Below are 15,154 nucleotides of genomic sequence, written 5' to 3'. Positions count from 1 at the left end.
GGCCGGGCCGGGCTCCGCGCGGGACCGGTGCAGAGGCCACGGGCCGCCTCCCGCCGCGCTGCTCCTGGTACCCGGGAGGGGGAGGCCCGCACGGACCGGCCCTGCCGCGCAGGAAACGCCCCGGGAGACCCGGCAGTTTACTACCCGCCGAGGGGTTGGGGCTTAATGCCTGTTTTATGGAAATGGGAGGCTCCTCCCTAGCTTGCTCCTGCAGCCACATGACGGACGGCAGGCTGGGGGGGCACCCGACCCCCAAGCCTCCGGGCTTGGCCCTGCACGTAGGACGCCGGCCAAAAGAGGCTGGAAATGTCTGCAGTCCCTGGTGGGGGTGGAGGATGTTTGCCGGCTGTGGGACCACTTGTGGTTCTGGACTGACCCATGGATTTGGACTTGATTTGGCTGGGAACATGAAACATTTCTTTAAAAAAAAATAAGTTGTGAGGGCCAGGCTGCCTGGTGTGGGTGGGAGGCGGATAGACGAGCTGAACCACAGGCTTTGTCCTCATCCATCCCCGAGGAAGACCCCAGAAAGGCTGGCTTTGGTGGGAAAGCTGGTCTAACTTTGTCCTTGCTCCAATACAAGATACCACCCTATGGCATCCTTGCCTCTCCCATGGGGGAGAGGTAGTCCCTCACTACAGAAAATACCTCCTTTATTTAATCCAGTTTAAAAGCAAAGCAGCTTATTTTTCATCCTTTATGGTTCCAGTTCCCTCAACATAGTTTGTTAGCTAATAAGTGGCCATTTAAAAATGCTGCTTTCATGCATTTTAATTGAATTAAATTCCACCCCCAATGCAGTTTGAGACAAGTTTATGAATGAAAAATGAATCATCTAATAAATAAGTGTATCATTCAGCCTTTTGTAAAAGAAACCAAAAAATTAAGGCACTAAATAGCTTTATAAGTACCCACCATGGACCTCCCTGCTTTAAGCTGGAGGCTGTCCTTTTGTAGTTTCACAAAGGCCACTAGTTTCTGCATCACTCAAGTCCTTAATTTAATTTATTCTTCTATACAACAATAGACATACAGTTGATTTTGTCAGACTTGGAATTTGTTGGGTTTGCCTCTATCAACTCATAACATTGCCTACAATAAATCAGTCCTGGTAAGAAGAAAATGCAATCAGGAAGATCAGCAGGAATTAGCCATATTGGTAAAATGAAAAGTACCATCATTAGCTCTCCTCCAAAGATGATTCCTACTTACTGTTGCTTTGTCTACACTTCCATTGTAAGAGTCAGATTCTGGCACTGCACACCTGGGCTGATCCATGCATACTGGCTAAGCCCTAGTGATTTCTGTGGGATTTTGCACAGGGTATGGGACTGCTAACCAGACCAGACCCATTCACATAGCTCCGATGGCAGGATTTGCCCTGTTTATATCTTATGCTCTATACTATACCTCTGGCCCCATTTCAGAAAAAAGCAAAGGTGAAACTGATACATTGGCCTTTTAGATAAATTAACCTCTTGGATAAAAACCTCTCTTAGCACCACATCCTGTGAAAACTCATGCACACAAGTACTCCAATCAAAGTTGTTCTGCTTAACAAGCAATCGCATACAAAAGTTAATTGTGTGCATTTGTAGCAATGCAGATGTGTTTATTGCCTTTCATCTGGAGGTTCCAGAGTAGTCTAACAACTTTGCAAACAGCTTTAATATACTTTCCAAAAATGTCAGCCATTGCATCATCTAGAACAGCGGTTCCCAATACTGGGTCATGACGCAAATGAGGTTGCAGGGGCAACACTGGCAACACCGCACAAAAGATGAGCTGTGCTACGTGCCAGGAGCTCCCCCGCCCCTGCACTCTGCTCCCAGCAATGGGGCACAGAAAAAAAGGTTGGGAACCACTGATCTAGAAGTTTGGCTTACAGGCACTGGCTCTAATCACTGACACAAGGATGGACAATTATTTGGGCCCGAGCACTACGTAGGCTGATTTGCTGAGCCGTTGCAGGCCAGGTCAGCACCTCCTGCTCCCTGCAACAACTCACCAAAACTCCGTCTGTGGGATGGGGCTCTGGGCAGCAGTGTTCTCGAGCGGGAGGGGCAGGCAAGGCTGGAATCACAGGATGGGACCTTGAGGCGGTGACAGCGCAGGGCTAGGGCAGAGCTGGAAGTCACCACTGGGCCACACTGGGGAGCTGCAGCACACACAAGGGGGAGAATGGGGCTGTGAGCACCACAGAGGAGGCTTGGAAGGAACTTAACCACCCTTCCCCTTCCCTCGCCAAGCCTGAGGCACGCAGCCCACAGACAGAAAGAGGGGGATGGACCTGGCCGTGTCTGCAGGCTGGCATGACATGGGGGTGCCCCAGTGCTGCCTGGTGGGGCCAAGAAAATCACTCCATGCATCCAGCCTGTAGGCTATATTTTGCCCATCCCTGCACTAACTGTTAAATATATGCTTATTCATGCTTGCTCTGATGAAAAAAGCTGAACTTGTGTGCTGAAGTTGCTTTTAATATGCATAGTGTTTCTATAATTAACTAATTTAAAACATTCATTTTTGAGAAAGGCCCTTGGAGAGATATCAGTTGAAAATGAGCTAATTTTGAATTTTACTCTGCAGCACAAAGGGAACAGGGAACATCATTATGTGACACTGCCAGCCAGATAGTGATATTATTTTTAAGGAATTAGCCTCTGCACAATGTGTCAAAGCCCAAGTAAAACTGCTTTCAATGGTACCGAGTAGTTAACACTCAGTAAACTTTCTTCATTCTCTGGTGCCCTCCAAGGGTCAGTTATGGAGTTGCACTGGAGTCACAGAACAGCTTGTACACTCTCCGGGGCTGCTGGTATATACATGACCAGGTTTAGTCCTTCAGGGTTGCATTCTGTGCCCCCTAAATATTGAAATGGTGGGTTTTATTTTTCTATCAATTTACACATCATCAGTTTCAAATTTTATGAAATGCTCAGTGCACAATTCACAGTAAATTACTGCAGAGGTCACCACATAATAATCCAACCCACTGATCTCTTTGTACTAAATTACAGCAAGAGATGCCACCCACCGCTAATCCCTGTTACAAACCAGTGATGTCTATAGCTCATCACTTGCTGATATGCACACATGGCTGAAAGTGACACTGTTTCATTAATTTACTCATGTTATTTCATTATTTTACATGCATTTTTAAATTATTTTTGTTTTACATCAATATTTTACCATTTTTTTATTCTCATTTTTTTTCCTTTTCATACCAATCTTTATTTTTACTCTTTTTATTTTCCTATTTCATCAAGAAAACTCTTATTTAGTGTGTAAATCCATGTGCTTTTTTATTTCACTCAACCACCCCTACAAACAGGGTGCTGAAATTCTCCAAACACTTATAATACGCACACAAATCTGCACCCTGTGAATTGCTCATACATACTAGCCAATTGCCCATCAGGGATGCCCGGGGGGTGGGTTGGGAAGCTGGCGGGACGGAGCCCCGTGCCCCTCCCCATTCCAGGCCTGCTCCCTGCTTCCCTCCTGCTGCTTGGGGTCCAGGCCCTATGCAAGGGAGGACTGGACCAAGGGTGGGGAGAAGCCCACACTTCCCTCCTGCCCCGCTTCCCTCCTGCCCCCTGCCACAGAGGGCCCAGGCCAACCCAGCAGTGGCAGGGGGCAGGAGGACCAGGCTCGGGGCTAACGCAGGGGAGGTAGAGAAGTGGGCCCGGGACCAATGTGGGGAGGAAGCTCGCTCCGCCCCTTCCCCAGTCACTGCCACATCAGGCCGGGCCCGCTGCTCCCTCACCACCACCACAGTGGGCCGGCTTCTCCCCCGGCTCACGGTTGCCCCCTCTCCTCATGTCAGGCCCGGCCCCACTCCTCCCTCACCACCAACACAGCCGCAGCATGCCTGTTCCTCTCCACTGCAGCCGTGTTGGCCTTACAGGCAGGGATGACAGTGGGGAGGGGCAGGCCAAGGCCATTGCCGATGGCCTCCCACCCGTGGCATCCCAACCCCGCTCTCCCCCACACCATCACCTCCAAGAAGCAAGGGGGGGGGGGAACCAGCTGTGCTGGCCTCGGCCTCCCTCCATCCCTGCCATCATGGAGGTGCGCTGCCACCTGTCCTAATGCTTCTTTGCAGTCTGATTGGCTGTTTGTCAACCAATCAGAGCATGAATAAAGCATTATGGACAGACAGACAGACAGACAGACAGACAGACAAAGGCTTTTATAATGTCAGTCTCTGAGTGCCGTGGTGTGCTAACTGGAACTTGGGTAATGCGCTCCCTGCATTATCTTACAGGGGGTCCCAACCCTGGAAAACTCCCGGTCATTGTTTGTTCAGTGTTTCCCTTCCATCCCCAGACTGTTCACTGTGTCTGTTTGGGTCTCTGTTACTGTAGCCCCCCCAAGTCCCAGTTTTCTCAGGCTGTCCCCCATGCTCCACTCTGCTCATCCAATTCAAATCCAACCACCAACCATCCAAACTCCCCCCCCAGGCTATCAAGAGACCCTGGCCTTTTGAGTGGATATATCCCTGCCAGAAGCAAAGAGCTTCTTCATCCTCACCTCCCCACTCTCCAAACAGCACACTGAAATTCTCCAAGTGCTTGGAATACATTTTATATTTTAACTGACTATTTTTCTTGCATACATACTGGCTGCTTTACCACTCCATCCAGGAGTGCACAGACCATCTGCAGACAATTTCTCAGCCTAAGGGGTGTTTGTGCCCGAAAGCTTGTTAATCATTTTTCCAACTACTTGAGTTGGTCTAATAAAAAATATCTGATTTACCCAAAGAAGCTTGTCTGCATATGTTCTTAGACCAACACAGCTACAATCTACACCCCTGACACAAATGCCAATACATTTGCAAGAATTAACCAATGCTTCCCTAACCTTAGATATCTCTTCATCCCAAAAAAAGACACAAAGCCTTATTTTTGGCTTTCCATTGGTCACATGCTTATTTCCAGTTATATGTTTTATTATAACTCCCTATTGCTCAATAGCTATCTCTGTACCAGAGTATCCATTCTCTCACGGCATCAACAGCAGACAAACAGAAGGTTCCACAAGCCAAAAACTCAGTAGACAATCAGGATAATAGTTTTTATAAAACACTCAACAGTTCAGCTTGTTTGTAGTGATTTCTGGACTTGAACTATGGTTAACACAGCCAAGAAGATCATAACCTATTTCTTTACTCAATCCAAACTTCTTTGCACACCAGTTGGTGCCTAACACAGGTCAGTTGTCATCAGCCAATCCTGTTTGGGCCAATTTAATTTGCTCAGACTGTTAACGTAAGAGGCTACTACTTCAGTCAGGGACCCTCTACCTCTCTTCCTTCTACTTTGGGGCTGCGAAATGGGCTCCTCTGGAAACTGGTTATCCAGTGGTCTTGGAACGTGGCCAAGGTAGATCCATCTTCTTTCCTATGGTGCTATGGACAGCTATATGTACTTGTTTCTACTTCATGAGCTCAATATTCTTTATTTTGTATTACTTTTCTCTAAACATTTAGTAGACATTCACAAAGAGAGCTGTTTCACTTCCCCTGACTAAATCTGTTGCTTTTCCATAATTCCAATCCATAGAGATCCTGCCAATCTTGGAAAGGAGCCTTGAAAAAGACTAAAAATTATGTGCATGTTTTTTTTTAAAGCAAATCATTACAATTAACACATCAGGTTACTGTAACTGAGAGATTAGGAAAAAAAATTCTGCTTCCAGTTTCTTTTGCAGCTTTGACAGTACCATGTTATAGTTAGATTTTCATGTTGCTTGGCCAGGTCTTTCACAAAGTAATGAGAAAGAGAATGACTCTAAAAAATGACAGAACTGCAGACAAGTTGAATAGGAACTCAGGAAAGCTTTAATACTTCACACTGGTTTTAACTTCTGTTCTGAAATCAATCAGCTCGCAGATTGGCTATTTCTTAAATGCTTCATTAAGATTGTAATTACCTTTTTTCTGTGACAACATATGGTTTTGAATTGCTTGTAGTCACTGGATTAGACATTTTTGTTTTTTATTAGAATTCCACTTGAAATAAAGGAAAAACTGGGTGATCTTCTAGATTTCCTACTGCTCCCATTTCAATTAATGCATACTCATGCAAAATGAATAAAATGCACCGAGATCAGAATGGTAAACTTTGCACAGATGTAAGTGTCTAGACAAGGTGCCAGACAATAGAGAATCAAGCCCTGTATCTAGTGATCCAGTGTGAACATAACATTTTAAACTTGTAAAGGCTGGTCTTTATGCAAACATACTCCAAAACCAACTAAACTGGTTTTAACTTAAATTTCTCACATCGGTGCAATCTGTGTGGACACTTATTCAGAAGTGCCCCATTTGCTCAAGTAAACATGAAATAGTTTTTGCTCAGTTAGGAGAAATGTAACTGCAGAGTTTATTAAAATTAATACAAACAAACAAACCATTAACGCACTACCTGAATACTCCAGGGGGAGTGTACTGGCAACAAAAACCCATTTGCTTGTTAGGTTAACCTTCAGTTTTCTCACATACAGCATGACACGTGATTTGTTCCCATTAAACCAGAACCTTCTTAAGATCTCTCAAGACGAATAATTTATCAGACCTTAGTTACTGGAGTCTAGAGATAGTGTAACAAAAACAAGTCTGCTTCATGAATGTGATAAAAAAAATTAGTTGAGCTTCATGTGTTTTCACGTGCTGTACCCTCTTGTCTTTCTGTTGTTTGTTGCTACGTTAAGAAACTAGGAAGTTACCCAAAATAAGCAGTACATTTCTGGAAAGAGAATTTGTATTGAATCTGACCAGCTCTTTCTTAATCTAAACTGAAAAGCTGAGATCGCATGTTCCGAACCAAGACAAAAATCAAAGTAAAACTAATATATATATTTGGCAATATTTCATTTGTTTCTCTCTGAACTGTGACAAGGGAGGGTAACACCATGTCTACGCTGCTTCCCTGCATAGCCTGGGACTGCAGCCAAGAACCAAGCCCAGACCACTTACATATACTCAAACTCAGCAATCAGGCAGCACAGACCACTTAGAAGGGTCAGAGTGCTGCCTTCAATATACATAGCTGCCAAGGCTTAAACACATGCAAAGCAGGTGTAAATGGGTAGAATTTACTTTTAGAGGTGACTTTATAAACGATTCAATGACTTAACTGCATGTTCATAACTAACAAGATGTTGTTTGTCAAATTAACTGAGGAAGACACAGTGGAAGCAAAATTAAAATCTTTGATTTATTCTTTTAATATAAAACTTGACTCTAAATCCTTATTTTACTTGAAACTGTTTGCAAATAAGAAGCTTGTCCAAAATTATTTGTTACAAAGCCAGGGGCAATACATTTACATGGTAAAATCAACAACATACTATTGTGATTTTTTTTTTAACCATGAAGAAAAGTGTAGTAAGAGATTACCTGCTAATGATGGAAAACATTATTCCATTGACATGCCAGTGATCACTTAGGTTCTGGCTGTGTTTCTAACATAATTTAGTGGGATGCTATCATCATAAAAATATTCACCTATGTCTAGTTTTTTTTTTTTTAAAAATCTACTATTCAGGTCATATTCATAACCCCAGAAGTCACATCTGATCCAGATGAACAAACTCTTATCTCTGTGCAGAGAATCACTTTGCAGAATTGGGACTAATATTATTCTAATAGGCTGAAGGGCTTTGTTGACTCCGTGCATTTGACAGCACTTGCTGTGTGGGCAGTTCCAGTGTTTTCCTCACATTACCTATTTTAACTTTGCTTGCTCAGATCACCCTTAGCAAAAGGGAAAAGGAAAGGAAAAAAAAATAAAAGGATAGGAAAATATGATTGTAAAACCACAACAAATTGGCCAGGGATGTGTGGCTGTGCAGGGAAGGTGCGGATTCTAGGGCACGCAAGGCATCTGAAATATCTGCAACTACTTCTATTTCATCTTTAGAAAAGGTGAAGTTGGCAGAGTGGCTTCAACATAACATTTCTTAAATTCCTACCTGGTAAGAAAACAAACAAACAAACACTAACTAACAAAACAACTTCTTTTAATGTTAAATGCAAACCCCAAAACTCTTTGAATGTTAAATGCTCTTTATTATTGTCTACAATCCTAATTTTGCATAAGGGTCACATATCTGTTAAGTTTAATAAAGCTATGAAATGGGTAAGCAATATCCTCTCCCTCCTTCAAAACACGCAAACAAAAAAACAACCAAAGAAAGAAAGCAACATGCTTGTTTTGGTTTTTCAGCGATGTCCTCCTGGAACACAAGTGTGTGTGTTCTGGTGCGAGTGGTAAGAGGACTGGATGTGCTGCATATAATTTGTTTACAATTTTGAATGTGCAAATAAAAAGGGTTAAGAAAGGAGGTCTGCAGCAAATACATAAACCTTTGCATTGGCCATTTCTCACTGAAAGAAATTCCTTGCTCTGTTCAAGTTAATATGCATTCCATTTTGCACTGATTTTGTGCAAAAATCCCAGTTGTTTTCCATAAAGTTTTAAAAGCCCAGTTCCAAATCTTCTAGCTCCTGAAGGAGAGAACCCTCTTTCTGAATTTTCTCCAACTAGAAAAAAAAAAATCACAAGAGATCATAAATTTTGCTTATTAAAAGGGAAACAAAAATAGCAGGATTTACTGAGCGCATATAAAAAGTAAAGATCAACCCTAACAGTGAAGAAGAAACCTCTAGTAATTCAATAGACATATTTTAGGAATTCTAAAGTAGAGAAGCTGAACATAGGGTAACATTCAATTTAAATCTGTAGATATGAACTGCTGATCTATTTTTTTAAATTAGAGACTCCACAGTATTGCAGCTTTATCAATCTTCTACGTGCATTTTCTGTGGACCCTAAAATAATAGGACTACCACTACCTACTTTTCAGCTCCTAACATCAAAAAGACTGGCAATGGGATTGTGCTAACTGTTGACCTCAAATACAGTCAGTTTGCACAAAGGAGTTAAAAGGCATGTATTACATTTTTGTCTCAGTCCCTCTGAAAATTTGTGATGTTTTATAAGTCACACTGTTCTATTTTTCCCTTAACCATTTTACTTTATTCAGTGGCAAGTAAAAACCCACATAAACAACACAAGAAACTGACAGATTAAGGCATAAATAGTGCTCATAGTTGGGGCCCTGTGGGCTACATGGATGGCAGGGGCCCCATGACACTCATATGCTAAGATTGGCCCTAGGGCCCTGCACCACCTCTGCCCAGCCAGAGCCCAATCCTGGCCAGGTGGGGGCAGCATGAGGCCTAATCCTGGCACACAGGCTGGACAGGGACAACGTGAGGCCCCCAGAGCCTGATCCCAGCCATGCAGGGGCAAGCATGGGGCCAAATCCCAGTGTACTGTGACTGAACAGGGGCATCATGGGGCAGTTGGAGCTTGATATGGGCCAAGCAGAGGTAGCACATCCCAGTGCACTGCTCCCCCTGCCTCCCTTTGCTGGAGAGGGAAACTCAGGTAAGAGTGTGGGAGGAGATGGGAGGACTGTAGGCAAATCGCCCCAGTCCTTGGGGCCAGGCCAGCTCCTACTGACAGCTGTGGTCACAGCCATGCAGCTGGGAACCACATGGTGCCAGAGCGCTGCAGTGGCTGGCAGGAGAGAGGGGAAAGCAGCAGCAGGTGGAAGCGAGTGGTAGCGAGTGGGCATATGGGAGCACAGCGACAGCTGGGTGGGAGCACAGGGCCCACATCTGTATCCTGGGGCCAGTGCTAGCAGGGCCCAGAGCAGGGCAGCAGGAGCACAGAATCTGGTACCAGCTGTTCTAGAGAGGGGGCAGGGGCCCCAGGACACCCACACAGGCCCCATGCTCCCGTCCAGGTGTCACTGCCAGTCCTTTCTGCCTGCTGGCCGCTCCGGCACCATGTGGCTCCTGGCTCCATTGCTGGACTGCAGGAGCACAGGGCCTGTCCCTGGTACCCCGGGGCCAGAAGGGAGGGGGAAGGAGGGAAGTGTGTATATGTGCAGTGAGACAGAGACAGCGAGTGACATATAGAGTGTGTTTGTAGGGCAAGTCCCACATGCACACTCCACCATACACATGCATCCACACCCCACTTTGCACTGCCATACACACAGACCCCGCACCCCCAGCCATCCTCCTCCCCCACCCACCTCCCACAAACCCCATAGCCACCCACACCCCACATATCCACACACACTCGCATGTTCCCTCACCCTACACCCCCCACGCCCACACCCCCAACATCTACCCCCCACAGACACCCACCCCCACGCAAACCTATACCCAACCCATCATGCCCCCATGCCACAATGTACAAGACTAACACTTCATTTCAAGTTATTCCCTCCATGTACACTACACAGACGCATGTAAATTAGGACAAATATTTTTTTAAATCAAATTAATGAATATTGTAGATATTTGATTTTTAGAGTGTAACTTGTTATTTTTCTGGTTCGGAGATGGCCAAACCCCTTGCTGAAAGGAGTACTTCTGGTGGAAAAGGTCAGGGGTTAGGGGGCGGGACTTCATGTCACAACATGGCAACCAGGGGGCAGGGCTCCTGGCAAGGGGTGGGGCTACCCATGCAGCCCTTGACAGCTTGCCAAAACTCAGTAAGCAGCCCTCCAGCCAAAATAATTGCCCACCCTGATGTAGGGCCATGACCCGCAGAAATCTCCACAGATCCATGGGGAGCCACACATGCCAGACAAGGCTCTAGGGGCTGGATCTGGCCTATAGGCGAGGGGTTGAGCGCTCTTGGTCTAGGGATAAAATAGAACTGATTATACTTGAAGTGCTGTCACACACAAACAAAGGAAACTATTTTCCCTAAATCCTTCTGCTATAGTAATCTTAGTTCTAATTCATAACTATAGTAGAAAAGTTTTAATAGATGCAACATTTATATTACAGATGTAATTTTACTTCAGCCTCACAACGTTCCAGCAAAGTATTGTCTTCATTTTACAGATAAGGAAACCAAGATGGCCAGCCAGCTAAAAAACCACTCAGAAAATCTGAGGCAGAGCCAGAAGTACAAATGTGTCAAGTAACAATTCTGTGCCTTAACCATGAGGCTACCCCTCCTCTACATAATTATATTCTATACATCCTTGTAGTCTCAAGTGGAGGATAATGAAGTGAACAAGCTTGTTAAATCATAAGGAAACAAGAGCTGGGTGACAGTGTAGACGGAAAACTTGGTGTACTTCCTTCACCACCATGCAGCCCTGCAAAATCCTCCTATCCACCAAAAGGTGGCAGAGTTAAGCAGCAGCTGCAAAAGGCATACTGCAATCCAAAACATGTAAAAATAAACATGTGTACAGTGACTGGAGTTCTACAAGATGTGTTACTCATCTTGGGGCAGCAGAATAAATCTCCATGCTGGGTCAAATGGTCTGACAGCAAAGGATAAGAGGAAGAGGTGCAGGTACTTAAAGCAGCAGTAGGAACCACAATTGTGCTGCTGAAGATGGGGGCTACTACAATGACTTGTCCTGTTCTCTTAGGAGTAATGGAATTGGTGAAAATGCATACAGTAGCCATCTGACCACTGCCTCAGAAACACTGCTACTAACTTTAGTTTCTATTAAACTCTTGACATTTCTTGTTTGACCCTGTTGGAAACAAATCCTTGGGTAGATGGTCCCACTGCTGGACTATGACTTACACCACAGAGTCAACTGATCTCCCATTGCATTCCCCATAGAAATCCCCAGTCAGACTACTGGCTAGTGTGCGCTGAACCCAGAAGTGAATCATTGACAAGGTAATATGACGATGAATGTACCAATTCCAGAGCGTTACTGCTTTTCTGCATAATCATAAAAACCGTGTTCCTCCTTGCTTATGTAGTATGCTGCTGTCCAGTTGCCTGACATTATTATCTGTAGAAGCCGATCGGAAATAAATAGTAGGAAATGATCACATGTTCTATACAGTGCTTTGAACTCTATAATATTGATGAGACGCAATGACTCTTAGACAGTCTATGCGATCTATATTAAAAATCCCACTATGTTGTCTGTTATGAAAATGAAGGACTGTGACAGTTGTGCCTCTTCGGGGCCATCTATTAGTGGTCCTGCAACACCAATCAAGGGCCAACTGCCCGCCCTCTTACCTGTCACGCCTTGTTGTTATTTGCTTGATTGAAAGATCTTAATCAAGCGGGAGGTTGCCTATTCTCTGTCTCGGTGCCTGAGGCACTATCTGCGGCTCCTTTCCTTCCCTGACACCGCAGCCCAAGCCTCACAGATGTATCTGGTGTTGTTCAGGTCTGTCCTACTCTCTGTGCCGCGCGGATGCTCTCGGGCTTGTCCCTCAGCCTGCACCCTCGCCGGCGCCCTCTAGCTCGTCTCACACTGCCTGTTCTGGGGCTTCTTGCCAGTGTCAGCTCCAGGGCTCCTCGCTGCCCACTAACTCCAGGGCTGGGCCAACGCATCCCAAACAATGCTGTGCCTTCTCCGGTGCCAGGAACCCCCACGCTACTGTGGAGTCCCTATGAGGCCTCCTCCAACCCCTAATAGCCTCACCCGGTCCTCCGGTGAAACAGTAAACACAAAAACACAAAGCCCCTGGGCTATAACATAAAAAGCTAGACCGTCCAGCCAAAAATATAAGAATCCATCCCTACTAGAGACAGCGAGCGCACCAAACCCCAGCAGAAATCAGGGGATGTTCCCACCACCAGAGTTCTCCCCTTGTGCTGGCCAAGTTCCTCCTCCCTCGGCCGCCGGAGGGAAACTGCCCTCCTGGCCTCCTGCCTGGGCTTAAGAAGGGCTAAGCTCCCCCCCTTCCTGTCTCTAGCAACCAACACCTGTGCAGTCCTGGTGACTGGCAGCTGAGCTTCCCCCTTCCCACCACTAGGGGTCTCTCCCAAGCCGTTTCTGCTCTCAGTCGCAGGGCACCTGAGAGCTCTGCGACACGGACCTAACAAAAGAGGGAGGTGCCAGGGAAAGTATTAACAATTTCCACATCTGGAATGCTGGGATGCACCTCTCTCTTATCTGAGCTAACTTAGGTGTAACATGACCTAGGAAAATAATTAAATGAGATATTCCCACTACTTAAACAATGAAAGGAAGAATATTAGACCTCTTAACTTAAGGTAGGGGTGGCCAACCTGCAGCACAAGTACCACAATGGGCAGCCTGTGTGTGCAGCATATGACAATCAGGGAGAGGACAGGCAGCACAGCAGTAGACAGGACAGGGAGCAGAAGACAGAAAAGGGGATCAGGCAGGGAGCAGAGCTGGGAACAGAAAGCAGAGCATATGATTAGGCAGAAGAAGGGGCTCTACACAAGGGGGCTAATTTCTAGAATGTATGGCAAAAAGGTTGCCCCCAACTGACTTAAGGGTAGTACTAAATAGTTCTGGATAGTACCAAACAACACAGTACTGATAAAGGCAAAACTATCACATCTCAACAGCAAACGTAAGCTCTTGAACAGAACGAAGGTTCAGCAGAAACTATCAAGTGTACAAAGATGTTGGATTTGGACATTATTACTGGCGGGGGAATACAAGCTGCTTCCTCCTTCACAAGCACTCAGTACCAATTTCTGCATTGTGTACTAAAGGCATCACTGGGTTCCAAATGAACTGGTATCAAACAGGGTCCCAGAACAATAGCTCCAGTACAAGGGAGCATTTTAGAAATGTAAGACTTAGGTGACAAGGTGCCTAAGTCTTTAGGAGCCCCAACTGCACCCATGCTAGGACACAGACTCTCACTAGACTTGTTACAAGTTGAAGATTTGTATCCCCATGTAAATACAAGGTATCTTAAGGTATTTAGGGCTTTGTCCCTATTCCTCTTCTGTGGAACTGACTCTTTTGCCAAAGACATGAGAGACACCGCTTCAGATCCAACTGAAAAAAAAGCCCGGAGTCTGTTTTATGCAGGAGCTCATGAGACCAAGATGTTACTTAGCCCTTAGACTGGTCCATCAAAAACCATCCCTGGACTTTTACTTTTCATTCTGGAGGGAAAATTAGTAGCATTCCCATGCTGCCCCCTCCTCCGCCGCGAACCTCATCAGCTGCAGGGCTTGCAGATGAAGCTCAGCACCCTGTGAGCCTCATCAGCTGTGGGGCTCACAGCAGAGGCAGTGTAAGGAACGCTGATAGCCTCCTCAGGTGATGTGGTTTGCAGCAGGGGCAGCATGTGGAATGCTGCCCCAGCTATAGGCCCTGTCAGCTATGGGAGTTGGTACACGGGGAGCATGATCCCAGGCTCCTCCCTGTTCTGGCAAGAAAGCATGATTGGACCTGATGCTGAATCCCACAGTAAAGCCTGCAGCCAAGCACATGTAGCACGGCAGGAGACAATTGTGCGGATTGCACATCAGGTCCTATCGTGCCTTTACCTGTACACATCCAGAGGGGTCCTAAATGTCATAAATAACTCTTATCTATTAACTATCTACAAATTAGAAAGCATAATTACCAATGGTCTAAAGCTGTGGACATAGGCATTCCATCCCAAAAAAAAGCAGGAAAAAGAAAATGGAGTGCCAACTGGTCCTGTCCTTTGTGTATTTGCTACAATAATACGAGGATACCCGAGGCACTTGCGGATCAAACAGGTTTTGTTAGCAAAGATTCCCTAATCTCAGACATCTACAGCACATGCACAGCCTACAAAGGAATATACAGAAACAAAGACTCAAGAAAGGACTTGAGAATAGCAGCAGTGCCAGTCAATATTTTTCTGCCAAGAACTGACCTACTCACTCAAGTAATGGTAATGGCACAGATTGCAACAAGACAGCTGTGTTGGAGAACAACTTGTAGGTAGGGATGCTGACTGAGAAGGCTCAAATATTCTTCTCTTGTGTTCTGTTGACTACACCCCCAAAGAGCTCTTCACCACCAGTGATCCAGTGTTTTTAGATGTTAGTTTAATCTGAGGAGAAGAAGGCTTTTCTTTGAGGTAGTGGCTCAAATCTGATTTTGATACAGGGCATGGGCAGTCTTTTAGGCACTTACCTAGGAGAATAACCGAAAAGCAGTATGGATTATGGCTTGACAGCATTAAAGAAAGAGGTCTGATCCTCAAAACAAACAAAATACACGTTAGTAATACCTGGTTTTTCTCTAGCTGTTTGCCAGAAGCTGCTTGCTCTTTCAGTTGCTCAATTGCCTTCAGTTTCTGTGAAAAAGAAAAAAAAAAAAA

General features: G+C 45.4%; 1 protein-coding gene across 1 annotated transcript in view; it reads right to left on the bottom strand.

The window, feature by feature from the left end:
* Positions 1–7,200: 7,200 nt before the first annotated feature.
* EIF2A (eukaryotic translation initiation factor 2A) overlaps positions 7,201–15,154 on the bottom strand; it is a 60,665-nt gene continuing 52,711 nt past the window's right edge. Inside the window, exon 14 of the mRNA XM_019503133.1 lies at positions 7,201–8,551. Coding sequence (XP_019358678.1) covers positions 8,486–8,551 — 66 coding nt within the window. The 3' untranslated portion in view covers positions 7,201–8,485. The remainder of the gene's footprint in view (positions 8,552–15,154) is intronic.

The sequence above is a fragment of the Gavialis gangeticus genome, unplaced genomic scaffold (assembly GCF_001723915.1).
Source record: "Gavialis gangeticus isolate Ggan-Ray unplaced genomic scaffold, GavGan_comp1, whole genome shotgun sequence".
NCBI lineage: Eukaryota > Metazoa > Chordata > Crocodylia > Gavialidae > Gavialis > Gavialis gangeticus.
The sequence above is the reverse complement of the archived record's forward strand: the minus strand, read 5'-3'. Positions and strand labels throughout refer to the sequence as shown.